This window comes from Homalodisca vitripennis, chromosome 4 (assembly GCF_021130785.1).
Source record: "Homalodisca vitripennis isolate AUS2020 chromosome 4, UT_GWSS_2.1, whole genome shotgun sequence".
Taxonomy (NCBI): Eukaryota; Metazoa; Arthropoda; class Insecta; order Hemiptera; family Cicadellidae; genus Homalodisca; species Homalodisca vitripennis.
The window spans coordinates 45,329,373-45,350,425 of NC_060210.1; the positions used below are offsets into that span (position 1 = coordinate 45,329,373).

Below are 21,053 nucleotides of genomic sequence, written 5' to 3' on the forward strand. Positions count from 1 at the left end.
CGTTTCTAACGAACCATGGGAACATTGAATTATTTTCAGATTCTATGAAAACGCAGTAGTCCAAAGTTAAATAACCTTATTTAGTGACGATCTATTTAAAGGAAAGAAATGTGATTTTCTTTGAAAAAACCAGTATATTGTCGAAAATTTTGTATTTAGCTACAATCGTTTGTTCCAAACACGAGTTTGCCATGTTAACCACATATAAAAATGGATACCCAAAAATTTGATAGATTAGATGAATCTTGGAAAAGTAGGAGAACAATTTATCACGTAAAAAGTAAATATAAAACAAATAAATTTATTTACATTCATCTTTATTCTGAAACGCTTACGCCTATCAGAAACTAAATTTAAAACATTTTGCAATATCTGCGAAGCCACAAATGGATGTAACGAGAAGCCAAGGTTACAGTGTAACTGCAACTATTTCATATTTTTTTGGTATATGTGCTGTAAAGAGTGAGTACGTCATCCGTGTAAGAAGGCTCAATAAACTTTCCTACAGATCTCTAGATCCAATCTATGTCAGACTTAAATAGTTGTTTTGAAATGCAATTCTTTAGTGTCTTTAAGATATATCATATTTAATATCATTAAAGAAATGATGATCTATTTGTGATTTTATATTAAACAAAAGGTCACCATCACTTTGCAGAACAAAATTTACTCTTTTCCAGACTTTGTTTAATTCCTTGACCACTTAATTGCACCTATTTAATTGTTGAATGTTGAAATTGAATCTTAATTGATGAGTTTGGAATCAAATTTAGGTCAGTAATCAATGGCTGCAGCCATTTCCGAAAAAATCTAAAAAGCATGTAACAGATGATGAAGAAGTGGTTTACCAGACTTTGGCATAAGAACTATTCGGAATAGCGGGTACCTTCCATTGACATAAAATGTACTTAATATTTAGAACAGCATTGAACAATATAATTAGGAAAATAAGTATTTGTCTGTGGCGTTCTTCTAACAACTTTCCCGTAATAAGATTGTAGTGAGGAGATTTGTTAGTATTTCAGCTCTCTTATTACTTTCTTCATTTCTAAAACTGTAAAAAGGCTTATAGTAACTGAAGTGTTAACTTAGGAAATTCTATGAAGTCATTTATTACAGGGCTTTCACTATAATATTCTTAACTCAGAATACTGGTTTTTAGGCAAATCATTCAGGTAGTCATTAATGAAAGAGCAGACCTCATTGGGGCCTTTTTCCCTCTGTTTCGTCATAGACAAACATAGTACTAATTCTTTTTCATGTTATAAATACAAAATACGTTTATGGTTGCCTGAGATAAAAAAAGTTCCTGAACTGGGACTATAGGCAAATATATGTTTTGCATAAATCTATTGAAATTGATAACACATGGGGCTCTTCAGCTTGTGCCTGTTCAGAGTTTTCAAACTCCAGTGCAGAATAAAACTTTTTACTTCTCCTGATGTGGACCATTAGTTCTGCTGACGCAACACGCTTAGCTGCGTCATTCAAGTGGGGAGATTTCAACTTAAGTTTGAGTTCCTCGCAAGTGCAGCAGGTGTCAACTTGGGGTCTACCGAACCGGTAATTGAAGTGTGCCTGTACGTATTTTTTGTAGAAATTCCTGCTTACTGCTAAGGCTGGATAATTCTCAGTGTACAACTTGTGCATTGTGTTGTAATTTAAATCAGCACTTAAATAGTACACTGTTTTATTTAAGTAGTGTGATTCTTTGACCGGGAACGATTCAATATGAATCTTGACTGCAGCTTTTTTTCTAAATCAAGAGAAAAATAAATGTGTTTTCCTCTTTTATCCTCCGGTGTCTGGCCCTTTAGTTTCAATTCTTTGATTCGCCTTACTATTTTGAACGACACAGAAAAAACAGATAAAAAAGCTTTCATACATACGTTTGTTCTGGTGCTACCAACCAACAAATTGTATTTGTACGATGCTGATCGTTCAGTAGAGTTGTCTTTCCTTTGCCTCCTTCTTTGGACTTTACATACATCTATAAGCCCTTGGATGTACAGGTCCTGTTCATTTTTGGATTTTATATAATGGAATTTGGCAAATATATCATTTATATTGTCCTCTCCTATTTTTTTCAAGTCATTTCCAACGACACCTGCACAAAAAACAAACAAAATCATCAGAAAAAGCATTTGAAAATATCGAACTGTACTAGGCATACAAAAAATCAAACAAACCCATTAAAAAGTAGAGTAACTGATGTAGGCTACTTACCTTGCACTAGGCCTAGGCTATATCTAATAATTTTTTTAAGAAATCAGTAGTTTTCTCTAAGTTATTATTGTAAAAAACTTACCCGCAAGATAACTTCGGACGTTTTTCATTCACAAAGTTTTCTTTGTGGTTTGTGTATGCCTTTCCTTTCAAAATGGAACATTTTATGATGTTCCTCTTGTAGGACTCAGGATCATATTTCCTCTTCTTTGAAATATTATTTTCAATTACAACTTCGTCATTTAAAACAGGAAAACCATCGTTTGACATGTTAAACACAAAGCATTTGACAACAAAAGCAAGTTATAACCTTAAAATGCAGAAGGTTAGTCTGGAACAACAATCTGGGAATGGGAAACAGCTGAGACACAAACCAAACAACACAGCTGGAGACAGTGCTGCCAACAAACGTTTTGTTAAAGGGACACAAGTCCCGGACTAGTGACCTTTTAACAAAACTTCCAATACCAAACAAGCTCTGTAGCTTATGCTATGTGGTGAATTTGTGCCTTTCTAACACAGTTAGATGAATCTATGTCTGAAGAATGCAAAACAGTGAAAAAGTGAATTTCTCAAAAAGATGGACTAATGCCCTTTTAACAAATCGCGATTCAATTATAGTTTATACATGAGAGACAGCAAAAACAAATTATGGTTATCATTATTTCTGACGTAAATAGACAATTGTGCTAGATAAATATATAATTGTTATTATAAAAGAAATTTAACATTATCTAACTGAAAGTCAAACGCCCGTATGCACCGATTAAAAAAACATAAGATAATAAAGTAAACAAAGGGAAGAGTCAATCCCTTCTGGCTAACACAGTCAAGAGGATATAATACACATTTTTGCAAAGTAAAAAGTATAAGTACTTTGTTGATTTAAATAATATGATTACTTTTGTATAAATAGTAAATATAATAATTATTACAACAATAAACATTTGCTAATAATTTTGTTTTACGTCTTTTTAAAATTAGTAACTGTTATATATCTTAGAGGAAGATGTACAGATAACAATACTTATAATTTTGTATCGACTGGATGGCCAATTTATTGTTCAACAGATTCGAACAAAATATTGATTTCTTTGTGGCCAAAGAGATGTCTCAAAACTATATGGCTATCATCTTTTCTTATAATCCTGTATCGCATCACTCGGCATTGATAGTGACTATCTATTCAATCTTATATTAAAATAAATGGCCCTTTCACTGGAAAACAAAAGTACTGAATGTGACTAAATTCGAGATTTATTGAATGCTACTCTAAGGCTGAACATTCCTTTAAAATCCGGTGAGAACATAGATATTTCCGTTGAAAATTTGACTTCTTCCTTACAATCTTTTTCCTGGAAATCACCTTGTATGTTGCGGTTTGAAACTAGTATACGATATGTATTTTTTATGGTTATTCGACATGTCGGAGACATGTCGATTGCAAATAATCTTAAAATATTTAAGGAATAATCGATAAAGCAAACTTTAATAGAGCTTCAAGACGATTGTAAAGTAAGTTTTCAGGAATTCGCGACCAACGGCCAACCTTTCCCCTACTAAGGTGACTGACTCCTACTTATTGATAGTGGCTAAAAGGATGAAGAGTCCTCAAATCCAGTCCCTCCTATTTATAAGCCTTAAAGTACTAGAGAGAAAAGCGAGATATAAATGGCAAAGTTTTTTTTACCAACTATTTTAACGTGTTCAAATCTAACCCTGCAGACAACAATTAGCAAATATATATTACCAGAACATATTCGTAATAATTGCGGGACATATAATCTATAACGTAAATATGAATAGTAACATAGATAGAATGATAACTAAAATAGAACTCATAAAAATCAACCTTGTTACATTTTAATAGATTACAAAGAAATATTTATGGAATTTCATCCACCGTTAAGCTATGTCTACACTAGTGCGGTTTCCATGCGTTACGTTGCATTTATAATGTTGAAAGTATATTGCACGTAACGCATACGCTATACTTTCAACACTAAGCAACATTCAAAGCAAGCTCGAATTTTCGTGTTGAAATCTATGTTGAAAAAGAATCCAAACTTGTCGGGGATTTTTTCTTTTCAACACAAGCGTCATCAAAGTTAGTCAATCAGTTTACCTTTCACAGCAATTTATTTGGATCAAATAGTCTAACTCATCGTTAAAAGCTTAAACATTTTTATTTAAATTTTTCAAACTTTTAAAAAGTGTTTTTTGCTTACCTGAGTTATTACAGAGTAAAAGGATATCATGATTTATTGACGATTATAAGAAACATCCTGCATTTTGGGATTTAATTTCTAAGTTGTATACAAATAAAACAGTGAGCTAGGATTCATTGGAATAGTAGGGAAAGTATGGAAGGGTAATAATCATCCTATTCTACTACACGCAAGCCACCTGGGAGTACATCCACACCTTTGATCAACATCAATAGCGTGAATAATGTGAGATTATGTACTATGATCTAAATACACGCACTACGATAGCAAGATGTGCCTCAGTTGATGATGAATCTTTTGGTATGCCCAAATTATTTAAAAATAAAAACTGACCATTCCAATATAAAATAGGATTGTTCTCTTTTCAATTTTAATAAAATAAAACTTGTTTGTTATCTTACCTTCATCAATTCATTGCGTAAAGTCATACTAATTGAAATCAAGTATTAAAACAAATCTTTTTACTCAACTTGATGTAACGCTTCAGCTCTTCGATAATAGCTTTTTAAAACAACATAAATCAATTTTCATATAGTCCTTTTTGAAACGCAAAATAAATTCATAAGGGGCATAAATTAATCTACTGTTGCAAGGAATCTAAGCGTGATAGCTAATATGATATCTGGAGGAACTGCACCAAAGAAACGTGCGTCTGAATTTGTAATATTTGGCCTAATATGTCTAGGATTGTATCAAAGTTAGCTTTTGACATTCTGGTGAAGTTGTGAAAAAGACCATTATACACACGTATTTCTCCCATAATTTGATAATTCCGTTTCTTCAAATAGTGCTTAATCCATCGTCTTCTATTCTCCTTTTCCAAATTTTATCATTTCATAAGCCGCACTTATTACGAGAGATTCATTCAAGTTAGTTAAATACATACTATATTGCGTTTGCTGCACGAAACTGGTAAATAAATTTAGAGAAAATATTTTTTCAATAAGGGCATGCAATGACGCATGCAATTAAAATGCAAGTTGAAAGGATTGTTGAATTGAAACAAATCGAAACCGCTGGTTGACCTAGTATAATTATACTTTTTTACCTAGGATATACTTTTTTTATTTGGGGTGTTTGTATTTTATACTCTTTGGGTTCCTGTAAATAATCAATGTTATTCTGAGAAATAAATAATATATTATACCTCTGAAACGAATTATGTTAATTTAGATTACTGGAAACTTCTCAACTTCACACGGTGATGTTGGCTCAACAAGAATTGAATGAAACAAAATAATGAGTCAGTGAGTGAGTGAACCAAAATGATAGGTTATGACGAAGTTAGGTTATGATTGTAAGAGTCTTCCGCGTCTAGTTGTTTTTTCTTTACTATCACTTGAAACTAAAATAATCACTGGAGATTTAGCTAATATTAAAGTAATGATTTGAATATTTAATAGGACTGTATTGTACTTCTAGACTAAAGATGGCTAATATAACGGAAGAGGATTGGAATCTTCCACCATGCAATTATGAATGTTAGTTGTAATTTAATATCTTGTTCATATTAATTTTAAAGTAGTATTTTATTCACAGTTTTTAGTTTACCCTTGAAGCAACTCTTACAAAATAATACACTTTTTAGAAGCCTGGATCTCTTTGCTGGAATACATAACTCTAGAAGCTAGCTTATGTATGGATTGTAATTAGGCCTATAAATTTATAGCCAAAGTGTTTATCAGCTTACAATGTTTTAATCTTTGATATGGTATGGGGGCTGCAGTATAATAAGCGGCCACTGCCACAATCGAATCATGATTATCGAATGATATCTAATCCATCGATTTTCATGACCATCCAACCATCTAAAAATACTAAAAGCAAAATGTCTGGCTTAATATAATAGATATTTCAAATAACAATTTAGTTTTTAGGCCTTAACTTCAATATATTAATCTTACAAATTAACATATATATATATATATATATATATATATATATATATATATATATATATAAAAATAAGGCTATTGCCATTTATACAATTTAACATAAATAAAAGTCGTTTGACAGGTATTTGGTCTTCCGATCATATGTTAGTTTGCTTATTTAAACGCATATGTGACAGATACGGCAAAATACAAAATAATTGAATCGGAAAAAGTAAGCGCTCTGTGGTGTAATGGTAGCACATTCACCCGGCAAGTGAGAGATCCGGGTTCGACTCCCGGCGGAGCAAGTACTTTTTGTGATTCAATGTTTATTGTAATTAAATAAGGCTATTGCCATTTATACAATTTAACGTAAATAAAAGTCGTTTGACAGGTATTTGGTCTTCCGATCATATGTTAGTTTGCTTATTTAAACGCATATGTGACAGATACGGCAAAATACAAAATAATTGAATCGGAAAAAGTAAGCGCTCTGTGGTGTAATGGTAGCACATTCACCCGGCAAGTGAGAGATCCGGGTTCGACTCCCGGCGGAGCAAGTACTTTTTGTGATTCAATGTTTATTGTAATTAAATAAGGCTATTGCCATTTATACAATTTAACGTAAATAAAAGTCGTTTGACAGGTATTTGGTCTTCCGATCATATGTTAGTTTGCTTATTTAAACTTAATGTGACAGATAAGGCCAAATACAAAATAATTGAATCGGAAAAAGTAAGCGCTCTGTGGTGTAATGGTAGCACATTCACCCGGCAAGTGAGAGATCCGGGTTCGACTCCCGGCGGAGCAAGTACTTTTTGTGATTCAACGTTTATTGAAATTAAATAAGGCTATTGCCATTTATACAATTTAACGTAAATAAAAGTCGTTTGACAGGTATTTGGTCTTCCGATCATATGTTAGTTTGCTTATTTAAACGCATATGTGACAGATAAGGCCAAATACAAAATAATTGAATCGAAAAAGTAAGCGCTCTGTGGTGTAATGGTAGCACATTCACCCGGCAAGTGAGAGATCCGGGTTCGACTCCCGGCGGAGCAAGTACTTTTTGTGATTCAACGTTTATTGAAATTAAATAAGGCTATTGCCATTTATACAATTTAACGTAAATAAAAGTCGTTTGACAGGTATTTGGTCTTCCGATCATATGTTAGTTTGCTTATTTAAACGCATATGTGACAGATAAGGTCAAATACAAAATAATTGAATCCGAAAAAGTAAGCGCTCTGTGGTGTAATGGTAGCATATTCACCTGGCAAGTGAGAGATCCGGGTTCGACTCCCGGCGGAGCAAGTACTTTTTGTGATTCAATGTCAGTATCTTGAAAACCATTCAAAATTCAAAAAAATGGTTTATTATAAAATGTTTATTAAATATTATATGCATTCCAGAAATTTTGTTTGTTTTTTCTAGGTACGTTCATAAATAACTTGTCTTATTTGTTTTGCCTGTAGTGATAAGTAACCATACCAAATTTTAATACTCTAGTTCAGTTTTGGTAGCCTGCAGGACTATCTCCATCATTACATTGGCCTGAGTAACGGAATGTTTGGCTTATGTCAATCATTGATCCTCCTGAATTTTATGATATAAATCAAAGAGGAAATGTTAAACTTCACTGAATTTGTTCTTGTAAATGACTAATTGGATTTTTAGTACTGTACATGTTAAGTATTGTTAAGTCTCAATACCTTACCATGTTTTTGTGGTATTTAATTTAGGTATTGAACAAGCCAGATTTTGTTAAAATATAATAATATTAAATAATAGAAATTCGTATAAATAATATGCATTAGAATTATATTAGACCCGTATTACTTAGTTAAATAGCTAAGAAAAGTATCTGAATATATATATATATATATATATATATATATATATATATATGTACATATATATTCATTTTAAAACAAAATTCTCATACATTTTATTTCTTATTTGATTGTCAATTTAGTTAGGATTATGCAGGAGGAAGGAGAAATAGGTCTGTTTAATAAATTTTATGCTAAACTTAATAAATAAAAATGTGAAAAAACCATTTTTTTGCCTCAGCATTTTTACATATAGATCTAGGAATGAAGTATTTTTCTTAGTCCTCATTCTTTAGAAAATAGCATGTATATTTTTGATAATTGTGGATCATAAATAAAAAACTTATAAATGTTTTCAAACGTTTGAGCATTTTTTGCATCATATGAATATTCAAAATGTGAAAATTTAAATCTTTAAAAGCTTCTAAAGTTGAATTAAAAATGAGGCTGTCTTAAAATTTGGCATGGTTACTAATTCTTCACCAAGTTTCATTAAGATTTTAGGGTATGAATATACAGACAGCAGTGCTATACAATGTGATGTGAAATTATTAAATACAGTTAATATATGGAATAAAACATTTATTTTATGTCATATGTTATCATCTGTTTGATAGTTTTGCATCCCTTCATATCATGGTCTGTGTATTCATACCCAAAGATATTTGGTGAGATGTATAGCCCAGTTGACTTAACATGGAATTATCCTTTAAAGTTACTTTAATTAGATAAAAATGTTTAATATAATGTTATCTTATGAGTTCTTATAAATTTTAAAAGTTTATATTTCATTATTTGGACTTGTTTCAGATTTGGACCACACTGCTGATGTTCAGTAAGTTTCTTTACAAGATCTTAATGTTTTCCTCAAGCCAGTTAGACAATATTTTTAGCTGACAAAGTTTACTTCTCTTATATTAAAAGTATTTATCAGAAATAAAATGTTCAAATTTTAACTGACATAAACATAATAATATTCAAAATTTAAATGAATATTAAAAGTGAGTGCTTTAACCCATCACCATTTATAATCAGGGAAACAATACTTTACAATATTAATAAACATAATAAGCATTAAATGTTACAAAATGATGTGATGAATGGTTAAGTTCAAAGATGATGTAATATTTTTTCTTACACTAATATGGTGGTATAAATACCCATATACAGATTGTGTGAAAGTGTAATATATTCTCAGGTGATGTGGTCACTATGCTTATTAGAGAACAATCTATCTAAGTTAGGTACCATAGTTCAGATGGCAAACAACTTGTATATAGTCCTTTTTTGTTAATTTTCAATGCTATTGATTTTATACTTTATAGAATATTGTTAAACTTCTTTTAGCCAAAAGCTTATCTAACAATCTATATATCTTAAAATTGAATGTAATAAGTTACTTTCATCAACATGTGCCATCAAGTAGCTACAAGAGACTCATCCAGTATCAATTAATAAAGTATTTGTAATGCTTTTCATCTGTTATGGATAAAGTAGAGAAACATATAGAAATAATTCAACAGTAAGTTAAAGAAAATACTTGTTCTATTTAATAATTGAATTTACTATTTTAGAAATTCAAATTAATTAATTGTAAGAAAGAACATCACATTAATTAATAATGGTTCTCTTTGACAAATATAATCTTCTGCTACAAACATTCAGAAAAAAGTAAAAATTGTTCCAAAACAATATAAAACAAATAATAAATTTGAATAATGTCTTAAAGTAATTAACTGTAAACAATTTACACTATTAGAAAATAATGTAATATGCACTCTAACAGAACATATTCAAGTAGAACACATTTTAAATTGTGCTATTAGAAAACATTTATGAATATAACTTTGTTCATTTACTGTTTGTGTAATAAGTTTCTCAACAAACCTTTTGTATTTATTTTAGAAAATGTAAGTGAAATAAATTAAAGTGATGGTGCCTCTAGCCTACGCACAAGTTGTGTATCCATGTCTGAAAATTCCAGTTAATTTATATTTAATTTCAGGAACAAGCATAATCCAACCAAAATAATGTTCTTTACTAAAAGTTACCCACGTCTTCACACGCATTTTCACACTGAAAAACAAGGACATCATGGTCATATTTCTTTTGAATGCCATTTCTAACTCAGAGTTAAGTGATATTTACTAAAAGATATTCTAACCTCGTGATCAATTCAAAATTTAAATTTGGTATTTTGAAGTCGGAAGGTAAAATAGTTTTAAACATTACCTAAGAAATAACTTTAATAAATAATTTTAACATAAAGGGATCTTAAAGTCAAAGTTCTTATTTTTTCAGTATTATTTGATAAATGGTGAGACTCTATGCAATCTTGAAACGGAATTAGCCATATTTTAGAGTGTTTATGATTAATAGCTTCAAATGTTTAACAAAATAGACTTATGATTTTTAATTTAGGATTTGCATGTGTACAAGCACTTCTATTAGTTTATTTTTCCGACACCATGGCTGTGTTTGCTTTGTTTCTCAAATCACGAAATATATATATATTTTTTGGTGGTCTCAAAATCGTACCGTCTCGAAAACAATCTGACATCAACTTTAAATTGTGTTTGAAACTTCATTTTTATATGAGGAACAACAATGAGTTCGATTATGGTGCTGTCACTCCATGGGATTTGGTTGAGCGTCACTGAATAAATTTGCATTAATCTTATGAGTTACCATGATGGCAACGAGAAAATAGTAAAATAAATAAATTTGCAAACAGACAAAGTACACTAATAAGATATTTTAACACTGACTTATTACTAACATATGTAGCCTAATTATCCTAACACATACAATACCATTTTATGGTGAATTGATGTGTAGTCTTTTATTATTTTAATACTGATGTTAAACGTAATGTAATAAACAAAAAAATAGGTTTAAATAAATAAAATAATAAATTTAAAATGTGAATGCATCCCAAGGCAAGATATCTCAAGATAAGTTTCATCTTTAGACTTGAGATTTTTTATGACCCTAAATTCTACATAAACAAGTGTGTGCCTTTGTCTATGTGTGCTAATGAACTGATGGTGCATGTCCAACCATGGAATTTGGCTGAGCATTGTTGAAGTATATCACTCAGTAGGGTGATACAATTTCTCTTTTGTTTAGCCGGGGCTGTAAAAATGTCTTTTTGCAATTGTCTTTATGCCAATAATGAAATGAGCTATAGACTTTAAATTTTGCATTGAACCTCAAAAGGAACCTCATTGAAGGAACTATTTGGTTTGTGTTCTCTTCATAGAAAACCAAAGGAAAAGACATTTATGAGGTTTAAAGAAAGCAGTTGACAGAACTGAAGGCTTTGGGAAAGGTTCTTCCATTTTTACAGATGGGGCACCAGCAATGGCAGGTAAAAAGTCTGGATTAGTATGGTTGTTTAGGGAGAATGGAGTAACTTGTCCAACAATTCACCAGGAACCTTGCTTTATATAGAAAATCCATCAACCTGGATCAAGTTTTTAAACTTGTGAGTAAAATTACAAATATGATAAGAGATGGAAACCGAGCCCTTTTACACAGACAACTGAAGCAGTTTTACAAAACCCAGCAGCTGAGAATGGAGACTTGTGATTATACATCCATGTAAGGTGGTTAAGTGCATGGGACGATTCTTTGCTGTAAAACAAGATATCCCCATATTCCTTAATAAATATGTGCCATATGACACCACTGAACTTCATAAAAAGTTTGAAGATCCAGAATTTTGTTTCAGTTTTCTTTTCTAACAGACTTGACCAATTATCTCAACATTTTGAACTTAAATCTTCAAGGATAAAATCAAACTATATCAGATTTGATTTGCTAAGCATCATCAATGCAAACAAAGTGAAAAATATGAGCTTTTTTAACCTGGTTAAGCAAAGATGTTTCTACTTTTTCACCCATTTCAACAATCCATCATTTATGGTTAGATGTGAAAGTGCCACTGATTAAAATTTCTCCGCTATTTAGAATCCATCAAAAGCTTTTGCCATTCCAATAGCACATTTTTTAATTAACACTTTCAGCCCCAAGCAAAAAGTAGACTAGTTTACTCCCAGCCCACGATATTTTTATTACTGTGAGCCCAGCCCCATGTGTATATATTTGATTCACACTATGATTTGCACTGAGCCCCGTGTGCATCATATTGCTTCACACAAAACTACTGTTTTAATCAAGCTGTGAGCCTTTTTTATGCACACTTACATTAAAACTGCATAGCATACTGTGTTCTGTGGGACTGTGGGACCACAGGGCATTGATGGGTCATAAATTGGTTGGCGGTTGGCAACACTGCATTGTTTACAAAAACAGCTGTTTTGCCCAGATCTTGGCTTGGAGTGTTTGTGTTTGGATGATTTCTTTATGAAATATGAATTCTGAAGACTTAAGAGACCAACTTAACATGTCATTTTATGTTAAGTTACAACGAATGTCACAACGAAGGTTACCAATCCCGTGTGGGTCGGTTACAAGCTGCAAAGAAAACACCTCAAGTTAGAACAAAGTGTCCTGGTTGTCCAGAGCAGAAGTACATGTATTTGGACTGCTTTTTTCAAAAAACATCGATGTGTAAAAAAATAAGATGTAGTAGCCTACCTGAATAGTAATATCCAGATTGTAAAATAAAATATGTTCATAGTAAATCTATGTTGTTTTTTGCCAAAACGTTTGCCCAATCAAACAAATTTGTTAGCAACTTATCTAATATTATATCATACAATCCATCCTTTAGGTTAGGGTACATTATGTAAATACGTTAGGTAAATATGGATCTTTTTGGGATTATTCATATCCTAACATAACTTTAGATGGAAGCCGTATAATGGACAAACCATTTTTATTTATTTCTATTGAGACATAACCTAACCTAATATATATTACCAAACAAACTTTACCTGGCTTAACCTACCAAAAACACTTACTGTCAAGGAAAGTTGATTTCATTTAGCTAGAAATAAAATAATAGGCCAGATAATAGGATTTTTATAAATTTCAGCTCCGTGAGCCAAAATGATGCACATGTTGAGATTTGAAAATGTGTATCATATTGATTCACAGTGGGCCATTGTGGTAAAAAAGAAAACAAAAACATACATTATGGCCCATATGCATCATAATGATGCACAGTCTAAAAAATGCTCTAAGAATGTTATTATTCAGTTGTTTTGATTTTTTTATGCATGAAGGCAATCAGAGGAATGATTCCACACGTTAGTAAGCCTTGGGCTGGGGATAAACTTTTACACTTTTTGGCTGGGTTTTACAGTGTATCAAAATGATGATGCACGTGGGCGTGAGCTCATAGTGCAACGTGTATCATATTTATACATATGGGGCTGAAAGTGTTAAACTGTCATCAGTCAATAGTTTCTTAGGCCTGGCCAGTTTGAGATAAGGCATAAGATGCAAACAAAGGATGAGTTTGGGAATGCAATATTTTTTGGCACACCGAACACTGCAGTTTTCCATTATTGTTAACAATCAACTAATCACTTTCCCAACTTGCCTTCTAACTCCTGTTTTGCCATCAATTTTACATTTTACTTATTTCCTACTCATTTTTGTACCAGCATTTATTGTTCAACTTGTTGCTAATGTAATTTCTGTTAAATTCTCAAACAAAATGTTCACAGATCATATATAGGGTGATTCCGATAAAAGTGCTTTTTCAGGGTTGATGGAGAATGTGAATACAAACATTTTTTGTACAGTATACTTTGGATCGCAAATTTTCCGTTTCCAAGAAAATTGAGAAGTTGTGAAAAGCCTCTTTGTAGGTAACACGTAGCGTTCCCATAGAAATTAGGCAAAAAAATCGTAAAGTTGCAGAAACATAACTGTTTTCCTTTGTAATAACACAAAATGTGAACAAGAATGTAAAATAATTATTATTACAGCAAATGTTCCAAATTTCCCCCATTTGTATCGATGCACAGCTGAGCTTTTCGTAACATCCACTATCATACATTTTGAAAGTCGGGATTTTTCTCTCACTTGGTGTAAGATCGGGAGACCACGTAGGCCAGTGGACGGGGCCATGAAGTGGTTTGCATGAGGTGGTTTTTTAATTTCTAATTAAGAAGAAAAACACATTCAGTAACTTTGCATTTTTCTGACCAAATCTGAAAGGGAACACTATGTGTTGCCTACAAGGAGGCGTTTCACAAATTTCAATTTTTTTTGGAAATGAAACGTTTGCGACCCCATGTGTATTGGACAGAAATTATGTATATTCATATCCTCTATCAATCCTGAAGAAATGCACACTTTTTTTACAATAAATGTTCAAATACTTTTTTATAATGATTATTGAGAATAAAATCCCTGACTATTTCAGTCAAGCTCACTTTGAAAAGAACAATAATACTATCCAACAATAACAAAGGTTACAAGCGACTGCCACTGCCAGCAGTGGCAAAAGTCAGACTGTCATGGCATAGTATTCTGTCTGTCTGTGTTGCTCTAGCAGTGGCAGTTTGTCGGGGAAAGCATTATATTGCTCGGTTCACAAGCACAACCATCAGGCCGCCAGTTGGACACCTCTGTGACATAAGTCAGTAAATACATAGGTCAATATTATAAATAGAAAAAGTTAATGTTAACCTTTATGAGCGGTCACGTGATAAGCTCAGATAGCTTGAATTTAAGTACTATCTCGAGTGATGTTTTTCTTCTTTCACCGAAAGTGCGGGGTGGCGCTGAATTGACGACTACAATGATGGCCAGGGGCATTTCCAATTGATAATTTTCCGATGTCAGATCAGGTTGGATGATCTGGACAAGTGGTACTATCACTTTGCCTAGTCTGTTAATTTACCAAATTCCTGTTGCTTTCTAGAATAAAACTGTTTTAGAGCACAATTATGATGTAAGCAAGGAATATGATGAACTTAGCAATTGACACATGCAGATTGTTATCTAAACACTTAATTCCTAGTTGTGGGCCATAGTTCTTTAATACTTTTTCACCTTATCAAAAACAGTGAATTGTCTTAAAATTATTCAAAATGAAGGAGCGCATGATTGGGAGGGCCTTCTAGAGTCTGTAGGACTATTCTCTCTTTGTTGTTTCAGAATACACGCATGGGGGGAGACTCTGACAGAAGCCTTTGAGCAGTGTGCTAATGCCATGTTTGGCTACATGACAGAGATTGAGTATGTTGAGATGGTGGACACCCAGGACATTGAGGCTGAAGGCCATGATATGCTATCCTTGCTTTTTCACTTTCTGGACGAATTTTTGTTTCTATTTAGTGCTGAGCCTTTCTTCATTGCCAGGGTAAGTATTTATGTATTAATATAGTAATAGATTTTACAAAGACAAATGTCTGAAAATTCTGCAATGATCGTTATACTAAGTAATGAGGCACAGAAGGGCTCCATAACATTTATTCTGCTGTAAAGTTTACCAAAGAAGTAGCTTAGAATATTTCATTTGTGTTATTCCCAGAAAATCCATCTAATACTATTGAAAAGAACAAATTTACATGCAACGTAGACTAGTTTTAATTCAATACAATTAGTCTTCCTTTGCAGTTTCATGAGTGTTTTTTTATGCTAGTTCACAGTAGAGAAAAATAATCATAAACTTTTATGAAAGTTACACATTAATAATCACATAAACCATTGTTTGTATGATTTCAACTGAAATTTATAACATTATTGAGACTGATACTTTGTATTCAGTACCACAATGGAAATTATAATAGTTTTAAGTATTAAACAAAGCAGTGAATTTAGGTAATAATGCTACTGTCCATTCATATATAAACATAAATTTTGAACTTTTTAAAATTGAATATAAGTGTCTTTTGTATCAATTTTATGTATATTTTCTTGTCTAGAAAGTAAAGATACTCGAATTTGACAAAGAAAATTTCAAGATAAAAGCAAGAGGATTTGGTGAAACGTTTGAAATTGGAAAGCATCCTCAAGGAACAGAGGTGAAAGCAATCACGTATTCTAACATGCAAGTGCATGAAAATGAAGGAAAGTCTGAAGTATTTGTAATTATTGATATATAAATTTATATAATTTGTTGAACCTTTATTTATTTTCCTTTTCTCCTCAATTGTTTAATATAGGATGTTTAAAAGTCAACATTATCCTGTTAGTTGTTTGAACATTAACATGTAGCAAAAGGAAAGTAGAAGGAAAATTCTAAACAATGTCTTCAATTTAACATGCTCTAAAATTTGGGAGAATGTCCAAGCCTTATAAGAGATATTTTCAAAAGGCAACCTTCTTCTCTTTGTGATACATTATTTAAAAGGAAAGAAAATATTGTAGACCTTGTAGGAAGATCAGAATTTTAATCTGAAACTATAAATCAGTTACATTCTTATTTTCATGAGCCTTTATAATTCAAATAAAATCTACAATGTCAAATTAAATATAATTCAAAATGGTAAAGGTAAAATGTTAGTGACTTCATATTATTGCTGACAAGTTTAATTCTTTGTTCTCTGAAATAAACCCAACAGAGAGCTCAGTAAGAATTAGAACAAAAGTCAAATTACTTCATATGACCTTTCAAAACATGGCCCTCGTTTAGTTTTGTTTCTATCTGAAACATCAAACGAAGAAGTTGAAAGAGAAATCTGGTTTTTGAATCTCAAGCATTCTAGTCCAGATGGCATTTCGTCATATGTACTACTGAGTCAAGTCAGTGATTTAGTGTCAAAGCCACTTGCATGCCTTATTAACTTTAAAGCCGGCAAATTTCCAAATGCTCCCAAACATTCAACAATTAGACCCAACTGTAATAAAGGTAGAAAGGTGAAGTGACAATTTCAGACCAATCACTCCTTCCTGGTTTTTGAAAGAATATTCATGAAAAAGACTCCTGTCCTTTATGGATAAAAATAACATCATATCCAGCAGCCAGTTCAGCTTTACAAAACAAAATCAACATTTTGTTGTTGATGGTATTAATTCTGTTGTTTCTTCAATAGCAAGTACACTTGAAACAGAAAACTGGCGGTTTGATTTAAAAAAAAACGTTTGACTTAGTGGATCATGACTATTACTATTCATGATTGACAGACTAGGGCTAAGATGTTCTCCCCATTCCTGAATTAACAATTACATTAGCGGAAGAACCCAATCCGTTAAAATACCTTTTATAAACAAGAATGATTGCAATGCATGAGCTGAATCTTTCATCTACTGTCGTAGGAGTTCCACAAGGGTTGGTGCTAGAACATATGCTCTTTCTTTTATTCATTAATGACCTTCTTTTTCAAGTATCAGATGAAGAACACTAAATAATCTCTCTACTCCAACAACCTAAAAAACATTCTAAAATTAAATGGATCTGGAGGAGTGTTTTTAAGGTATCAAGGTGCATTCAAAATTCCTTGGAGCATGGGATGTGCACATTGATCATGTTTGCGCCAAAATCTGCTCAGACATCTTTGTTCTGAGGTCTTTAGCAAAATACTGCCTGAGTCAGGTACTGATTACGGCGTATTATGGTTTGATATACCCCCACCTGGCCTATAGAGTGATCCTTTGGGGAGCTTGTGCTAACACTAAGTTCCAAAGAGCTTTCAGATTCCAAAGAAGTCACTCGAATCATCGCAAAAATCAATTCAGAGAGTCGTGCAGGCAAGATTTCAAGAAATTACAGCTGTTGACTCTGGCAGGTCTCTACATATTGGAAACAACTATGTTTTGTATAATAAATGCACCTTAATTAGAGGCCAAGACATACACATGTATGAAACAAGTGGCAGAGCAAACTACCGAACTGGTAGACGCAGAACGGTGGTTTATGAACGCCTGCCCTTACAAGCGGGTGTTCAATTCCTCAACAGACTGCCCAATTCAATCAAAGATGCTCCAACGTCAAAGGCGTTTAAGACTTGCCTAAAACGCTTCTTGGTGACTCAAGCATTTTATAATGCAGGTGAGTTTTTGGCTTTCAACTGAGAGCCGCCCAATTAAAATACTGACCCCGCTGTTCGAAGTGGGTTGCATTGGCGATGAATGAAAGGGTGTGATTGTAAAGATTGTATGTGTGTATGTGTATTATAGTATGAATGACAGAAATTGTAGGATATCATTATTAATATTGACGTTTGCCATACGGTGTAATTATTGTCTCAGCAATAAAACAGATTTAATGATAACTGGATGATGATGAAACACAAATTTAGAAAAGACGGTAAAGTTTGCTGTAAATGTATAACACATAAACTTCTTTTAAATTTAGTTTTTTCTAAAACTCTCTTGAGGTAAAGGTTCTCATAAAGTTTAATCGAGTTTCTGCTTAAAATACCCTTTATTTTTTAAATGACGGTAATATAGACTATTGACGAAGTTTACTTGAACATTCCTCAACACTTCAGTCGTGATGTTCCTGCTCTCTTCTGTGATAAAAAGCTGCAGAATTTCTAGATTCACGGGTAGAGTCGCTAAAACCTTGTTCTTAAAATGGCCCGACAGGAAAAATTGCATTTTGTTATATCGGGCGATTGCACTGCTCATTTTAGCGGACTATGGTGGCAAATCCAATCTTTCTGTAAACTCACTGTCTAAGAGAGCACTATGTTGGGGCGTACCTTTGTGCTGGATGATGGATTTAAAGTCTTCTTCACAACCAATAATTTCTAAAAGCCTCGGAATGGCGGCATCTACTAACGGTGATAAAAAAATTGCGGGGTATTAAACGCGATATTCATGCGGGGTTTCGGACCATCAGTGCCGGCAGTTGTGCCTATGTAGAGCACAATATAAGAAGAAAATGTATTCGTCACTAAAACGTATATTATTCAAGCACTTCTTTACGCGACTAACAAACGAAAAATCTTAGTCATTTTCATTTAATTCATGTAACAGGTTGATTCTGTAGCGATATTTTCTTTTTAATTCTGCGTAAATCAATAGGCGTGTTTTGCGTAAGTGTTTTCACTCACTGCTGCGATGATTTTGTAACATGGAGTAAAACTTCCAACTGCGTATCTTCATCCTGTTGGGGTCTTTTGTCATAACTGTCATCACAACTTGCCTTAAATATTCAATATAAAATGGCCTTTTAAAATGAAGTTACTAAAAAGTCACACTCCCTTCCTTGTTACAAAAAAAGTAAAAGCAACCGCTACTTTTTGTTTATTTGAGCGGAGATCGGCCATGATGAACAATCAACGGTGATATATAAAATTTAGTTAGAAATATAAAAGAGAGAAAAGGTGTTGAAAGAAACATATAGGTTATACGCGTAAACAAAACACAACATAATAAATAAAAAAATAGTTTACAAAATAAGCTAAACCTTTCATTTTTTGTAATTAAAAATGAACAAATCCTTCAACCACAAAATCGTAATTTTTACTGAAGAATCACGTTTTTGTAAAATGCAGGACGCCATAACAAACTCCGCTGAAATAGAACTACACATGAAGAATTATGTCACACACCCAAACATGACACAGAAAAATGTTTGATCACCGATACAGCGTACGTAAATCAGAAATACTACTGAACGGAGTACCACTACCTTCTCAGATCAGATATCCCAGCTCTTTAGGCTTGTGTGCATCAACCTTATTAGATAAGTGATTGGGGCTTTTACTTTCAGCCGATTAATGTTTATGTTTGGTTTAAACTCTTCTTTATTAAATTGACAATAAGAAATTGGAAATTTTGTAATAATATTGGCGTGTTTTGAAATGAGAATGGTGTTCAAAATCTGATTTTACGTCAAAAAGAAATCTTCATTCAAAAAGTTTCTTTGCTATAAGTTTTACCTGTTGCCTGTAAAAATCATCACTTGCGGTCGTTAATAAAACTGTGTTGTATTTATCTCTCAAAAGTGCTTCTAAATTGAAACATTTTTACTCATAATTTTATTTAAAAAATTAAATGAAATTTATTAATTTTTAAGAGTATTATTACATTTAGCGTTGATCTTGAATGCCTTGAAAACCAATGAACCTGAGCTCTTCCAGTCTGGGCTGAAATTCTTATTTCGCAGTATCTTTTCCAAAAGGTTTTACATACGGGAGTTTCAATTTGAACATTTCGAACTGTGAAATATATAAATAAACGAAAAAGTAGATTTTTTTTAAATTTGTCCAGGAACTCTTCCAAATTTTATTTCTCTCAGTTCAACAATTAGCAGGTGGAGGACTTCACTCAGTAGATAAGAGGATTGGGAGCGACAAATGATGCCTTCATTTCGTGTGATACTCTCTGTACAGTTTTCATTTTGCCACAAGATTACTACAGGCGCTCTCCGCGCTGAGATTACTTCGCTGTTGTCTGCAATGGCTTAAATGTATGTGTTCTGTCAGTATTATCAGCAAAGTGATTTAGAAATGTTGATGTGTTATCGGTGATTTATGTTTTATTCACGTGCTGTTTATTTAATAGCCTTTGAACAAATTCATCTTTTAAAATATCGATGGTATACAAGTTGAAATAATTGAAACAAAATGTAGTCAATAGATCGTATTTTACCTCGTTCTGTTTGTTCTGTCGGCTCTTCTATGTGTTGGTTGTAGTATTTACACCACTTTAATATTTGGATAATGTGATATTAAATTAGTTCCATAGTTATTTTGTAACAATACAGTTTTGTGTTGACACACTATTTGATGATTCGGATAAAATATAACAGTTCTATAAAACTAAATTAGAATTGAAATATAAATGTTATAGCCAGTCACTTTTTATGTTTTTTATTATTTGTTTAGTGTATTATTTCTAAGTTATAATATCTAATATTTTCAAGATATTATAATATTGAATGACTAAGTTTCGCTCATATGTCCCGTTCTTGTCGTACTAGAAAACTTTTTATAAACTGAATATCTAACCCCAAGAATTTATACAGCCCAAAAAATCAGCTAGTCTAAAACAAGCTAGTGACTGAAACAAACTTG

The 21,053-nt window shown here is 32.3% G+C and overlaps 1 protein-coding gene across 2 annotated transcripts; it reads left to right on the forward strand.

The window, feature by feature from the left end:
• The first annotated feature begins 5,505 nt into the window (after nt 1-5,505).
• LOC124359262 (protein archease) lies at nt 5,506-16,209 on the forward strand. Of its 2 annotated transcripts, none has more exons than XM_046811872.1 (4): nt 5,506-5,705; nt 8,971-8,995; nt 15,241-15,445; nt 16,011-16,209. In XM_046811872.1, the coding sequence occupies exons 1-4, from the start codon at nt 5,681-5,683 to the stop codon at nt 16,188-16,190; spliced, it is 435 nt and encodes a 144-aa protein (XP_046667828.1). In that variant the 5' UTR covers nt 5,506-5,680; the 3' UTR covers nt 16,191-16,209. The 2 variants fall into 2 exon arrangements, with proteins under 2 accessions (XP_046667828.1, XP_046667827.1); XM_046811871.1 differs by having other exon boundaries at nt 5,509-5,935.
• Nucleotides 16,210-21,053: the final 4,844 nt, after the last annotated feature.